Genomic DNA, 4,771 nt, shown 5'->3' on the forward strand with positions numbered 1-4,771 from the left:
CTCCCCTCCCCCCTTTCTCTCCCCACCCCCCCAACCCACGTCTCTTTCGCTTCACCTTCTCTGTCCAACACTCACTTTCCACCCTGTCCCACCTCCCTCCCTCATCTCTCTCCACGAAACCATCATCCCGCCTGCTCACTCTCTCTCTTAGTTATTTTGTGAAATTGCTCATTTTGTGGGGTGCGGGTTACAGCTGGCTGGTCCCTACATTTATAGCCCGTCCCTAGTTGCCCCTCGATGAGGTTGGATGAGTGGTGAGCTGCCTTCTTGAACCACTGCAGTCCACCTCCTGTGAGTTGACTCAGGGGGAGGGGAATCCCAGGATTCTGACCCAGGAAGGAACGGCCAATGCAGTTCCGAGTCTGGACGGGGAGTGGCTCGGAGAAGGGGGTGATCTTGCAGGGTGGGTGGGGGGTGTGTGGTGGTGTTCCACGTGTATCTCGCTGCCCCTTGTCCTTCTAAACGGTAGAGGGGCGTGTGTGTTGGGAAGGTGCTGTCTAAGGAGCCCTTGGTGAACGTTAGGTGAATAACCCCACCAGAAACGTTGCCTTGCCCACCTCCTGACGCAGCCTTCTTCCAGCCTCCCGCCTGTCCCCTTCGGATCCCAGCCATCCGCAGTTTCTTCGTTTCAGTCTCCAACTAGCCTCACCCAGCCCAGAATCCCGCAAGCCCTTCCCGTTCATCCCCACCCCAAAGGTTTTGTAAATCTTGGAACTGTGCCAGGGTCCCACCACTTCCCCTTGGCCGCTCGCCCCACGCGCAAACCAGCCTCCGTGTGGGAAAACTTTGCCACCCCAGCCCCCAGATCACTTCTAAATCTTTCTCCCCACGCCTTGAGAAGGTGCCTTCTCGTTCTGGTCGTAGGTTAGCTCGCTGAGCTGGAAGGTCGGTTTTCAGACGTTCCGTCACCGTACTCGGGAAGTAGGGGTTTACCAAATTATGAGGGGGCATGGATAGGGGTAAATAGGCAAAGTCTTTTCCCTGGGGTCGGGGAGTCCAGAACTAGAGGGGCTTAGGTTTAGGGTGAGAGGGGAAAGAGATGAAAGAGACCTACGGGGCATTTGTTTCACGCAGAGGGTGGTACGTGTATGGAATGAGCTGCCAGAGGAAGTGGTGGAGGCTGGTACAATTGCAACATTTAAGAGGCATCTGGATGGGTATATGAATAGGAAGGGTTTGGAGGGATATGGGCCGGGTGCTGGCAGGTGGGACTAGATTGGGGTTGGGATATCTGGTCGGCATGGACGGGTTGGACCGAAAGGTCTGTTTCCGTGCTGGACATCTCTCTGACTCTACCTCAAAAACGAGCCTTCCAGCTCAGCTACCATCCAGAACCTCAAACGAATCTTCTCAGAACGCACCCATACCCCCTTAGGTTTCAAATCCGGCCCCCTCCAAAACCTCGGGGGTGGGGGTGGGGGGGGACTGCTGTTCACCCTCAACTCCACCTCCTGATGCTGCCTGATTTACAACAGCCCGACCGTTTTCGCCGCTCGCTTTCCGAGACGGGCGGACGGATTCGGTTCAACGGCGCGGCCTCACCCTTGTCTTCCTTCGCAGGCGATGAGAGAGGCGGAGGGAGTTGCGGAGCGCGGACCGGCTCGGAGCCCCGGATCAGAGCGCCCGGCCGCCAAGGAAGAGGGCGCCGCTCTGGAGAGACCGCACACCTGCTGGGCGTGCGGGCGAGGCTTCCGGCGGGCGTCCGACCTGGGGCGGCACGTGCGCGGCCACGCCGGCGAGAGGCCGTACCCCTGCTCCGAGTGCGGCAAGGCCTTCGCCCGCTCCTCCTCCCTGCTGCGGCACCGGCTGGTCCACACCGAGGAGCGGCCGTTCCGCTGCCCGGACTGCGGGGGGCGCTACAAGGGCCCGGCCGACCTGGCCTCCCACCGGCGCCTGCACTCCGACCGGCGGCCCTTCGCCTGCCCCGACTGCGGCAAGGGCTGCAAGAGCGCCAGCAACCTGGCCTCCCACCGGCGGGTGCACGGCGAGGCCAGGCCCTTCCGGTGCCCCGACTGCGGCAAGGGCTTCAAGAGCCGGGGGAACCTGGCGGCCCACGGGCTGGTCCACTCCGGGGAGAGGCCGTTCCGCTGCGGCGACTGCCCGAAGACCTTCAAGGGCACCGCGGAGCTCCGCCGGCACCGGCTGGTGCACGCCGAGGGGAGACCGTTCCGGTGCCCGGACTGCGGGCGCGGCTACAAGCGCCCGGGCAACCTGCTGGCCCACCGGCGGGTCCACAGCGACGAGTGGCCCTTCGGGTGCCCGGAGTGCGGCCGCCGCTTCAGGAGCCCGGGGGAGCTGGCGTCCCACCGGTGCGTCCACACCGACCGGCGTCCCCACCCTTGCCCGGAGTGCGGCCGCCGCTTCAAGAGCCGGGGGAACCTGGGGGCCCACCGGCGGCGCCACGCCCAGGAGCGGCCCCACGCCTGCCCGGACTGCGGCAAGCGGGCGCGGAGCGCCGGGGAGCTGGCCTCCCACCGGGGGCGCCACTCCCAGGAGAGGCCCTACCCGTGCGGGGACTGCGGCAAGCGCTTCAAGAGCGCCGGCGAGCTGATCCTCCACCAGCGGGTCCACACCGAGGAGAGGCCTTTCCGCTGCTCCCGCTGCGGGGCCGGCTTCCGGCAGTCCTCCCACCTGACCACGCACCGGCGGGTCCACACCGGGGAGAGGCCGTTCACCTGCGCCGAGTGTGGCAAGGCCTTCACTCGGACCTGTTACCTCCTGACCCACCAGCGGGTTCACCACTGAGTGCGGAGCATGCTGTCAGTCGCACGTCGGACCTCCCAGCTCAGTTTACAGCCGGAATAAATGGCGAACGAATTAGCTGTGTCTAGAACGCTTTTATTTTCAATGGGTAATGTCTCGAACACAAGTTAGAGGCTCAGTTAGCAGCGAACGCCGCTGCCTCGTGGTGCCAAGGACCCGGGTTCGATCCCACCCTCGGGGGCGGCGGTCTGTGTGGAGTTTGCAACGTTCTCCCTCCCATGGCTGTGTGGGTTTCCTCTCTCAGTCCAAAAGGTGGGTTCGTTTAGGGTGGATTAGCCATGCTAAATTACCCATAGTGCCCAGGGATGTGCAGGTTAGGCTGGATTGGCCGTGCTAAATTACCCATAGTGCCCAGGGATGTGCAGGTTAGGGTGGATTGGCCATGCTAAATTACCCATAGTGCCCAGGGGTGTGCAGGTTAGAGTGGATTGGCCGTGCTAAATTACCCATAGTCCCCAGGAATGTGTGGGTGAGACTGGATTCGCTATGGGAAAAGCAAGGTTACGGGGATAGGGTACGGGGGTGGGTACGTGTTGGCTGCTCTTCGGAGGATCGTCATGGACTTGATGGGCCGAACGGCCTGCTTCCACACTGTGTAGTGATTCTATGACACATGCAACCTAACGAGTAATACTGCGAGCTTAAACTCCACGAACAAGGAGGTCACCGTGCCTTGCGTTACGGCATGCCCTGGGAAGCTCAGTGTTCCTGTGATCCCAGTCCACAGTGAATCCCAATGGAACGGGGCAGAGTCTCTGACATAAGGACGGTTTCTGAATCCAAGATTACTTGGTTCCGTCACCATTCCCCTCTGCAGGAAAGATCCGCCAGTCGGCCCCGTGTTACCTCTGTAAAAGCACGGTTTTCGCAGTGTCAGCCAAACCAGGCTGTTTTCATCTTCGGCGAGAGTGAGGACCTCAGAGTTGAGAGGGTGACGCTGGAAAAGCTGAGCAGGTCAGGCAGCATCCGAGGAGCAGGAGAACAGACATTTTGAGCCGAGTGCCCTTCATCAGAAATCCGTTTCTCAAGTACTTTTCCACTTTATATTTCAATTGCTCACCCTCATGTCCACTTAACCCTTCAACGACCAACTCCACCCGCCCACCAATCCCTGTAGGAAAACGTCCCTGCACCCTCTCGGACTTTCCAGTTCTCAGAATTGAGAGGCGCGACTTTAGCAGAGTCCGAATCGGTGACTGAGAATGATTCACCACCGACTCCTTCCCTCTCCCACTCTGCGCTTTCACCGAGAAACCGAAGACACTCCATTAGATTTTATTTTTCAAACCGTCTGATCAACTTGTCCCGTCGCACGGCACAGAAACAGACCCTTCGGCCCAACTCGTCCACGCTGACCTGGTTTCCTAAATTAATCCAGTCCCATTTGCCAGCGCTTGGCCCATGTCCCTCTCACCCCTTCCTATTCATGTCCCCATCCACCTTTTGAATGTTGTCATTGTACCAGCCTCCACCACTTCGTCTGGCAGCTCATTCCATACACACACCACCCTCTGGGTGAAAAAAGGCCCGTTTTAAATCTTTCCCCTCTCTCATCTTAAACCTATGCCCTCTAGGGGAGGGGAAAAACACCTAGGCCGTTCAGCCTATTATAAGACTCTATGAGGTCACCCTTCAGTTTCCAACATTCCAGGGGAAAAAAATACTCCCAGCCTATCCAACGTCTCCTTGTAACTCAAACCCTCCAGTCTGAGTAACTTCCTTGTAAATGTCTTCTCACCCTGTCCACTTTAATAACATTCCTTCCAATAATAGCAGGGTAACCAGATTTGTATATAGTACTCCAAATGCGGCCTTACCAATACTTTGTACAGCCGTAACATGATTTCCCCGACCCCTGTACCCCATGCTCTGTCCAATGAAGGTATCAAGCGCCTTCTTAACCATCCTGTCTACCTGTGCCCCTCACTCTCTCTGTTCGCTTTGTCTATTTGCACCCCCTGGTCACCCTGTTGCACTTCATGCAACACTTCTCGCGATGCTTGCAAAG

The 4,771-nt window shown here is 58.9% G+C and overlaps 1 protein-coding gene across 1 annotated transcript; it reads left to right on the forward strand.

Moving 5' to 3' along the window:
• Positions 1 to 1,485: 1,485 nt before the first annotated feature.
• LOC122543575 (zinc finger protein 497-like) lies at positions 1,486 to 2,833 on the forward strand. The gene has a single exon (XM_043682380.1). The coding sequence runs from the start codon at positions 1,564 to 1,566 to the stop codon at positions 2,743 to 2,745; it is 1,182 nt and encodes a 393-aa protein (XP_043538315.1). The 5' UTR covers positions 1,486 to 1,563; the 3' UTR covers positions 2,746 to 2,833.
• The last annotated feature ends 1,938 nt before the right edge of the window (positions 2,834 to 4,771 follow it).

Source organism: Chiloscyllium plagiosum, chromosome 44 (genome assembly GCF_004010195.1).
Source record: "Chiloscyllium plagiosum isolate BGI_BamShark_2017 chromosome 44, ASM401019v2, whole genome shotgun sequence".
Classification (NCBI taxonomy): Eukaryota; Metazoa; Chordata; class Chondrichthyes; order Orectolobiformes; family Hemiscylliidae; genus Chiloscyllium; species Chiloscyllium plagiosum.

What these genes read in the sequence shown, in the direction of transcription:
- LOC122543575 (XM_043682380.1), top strand. Translation starts at nt 1,564, where the DNA reads ATGAGAGAGGCGGAGGGAGTTGCGGAGCGCGGACCGGCTCGGAGCCCC.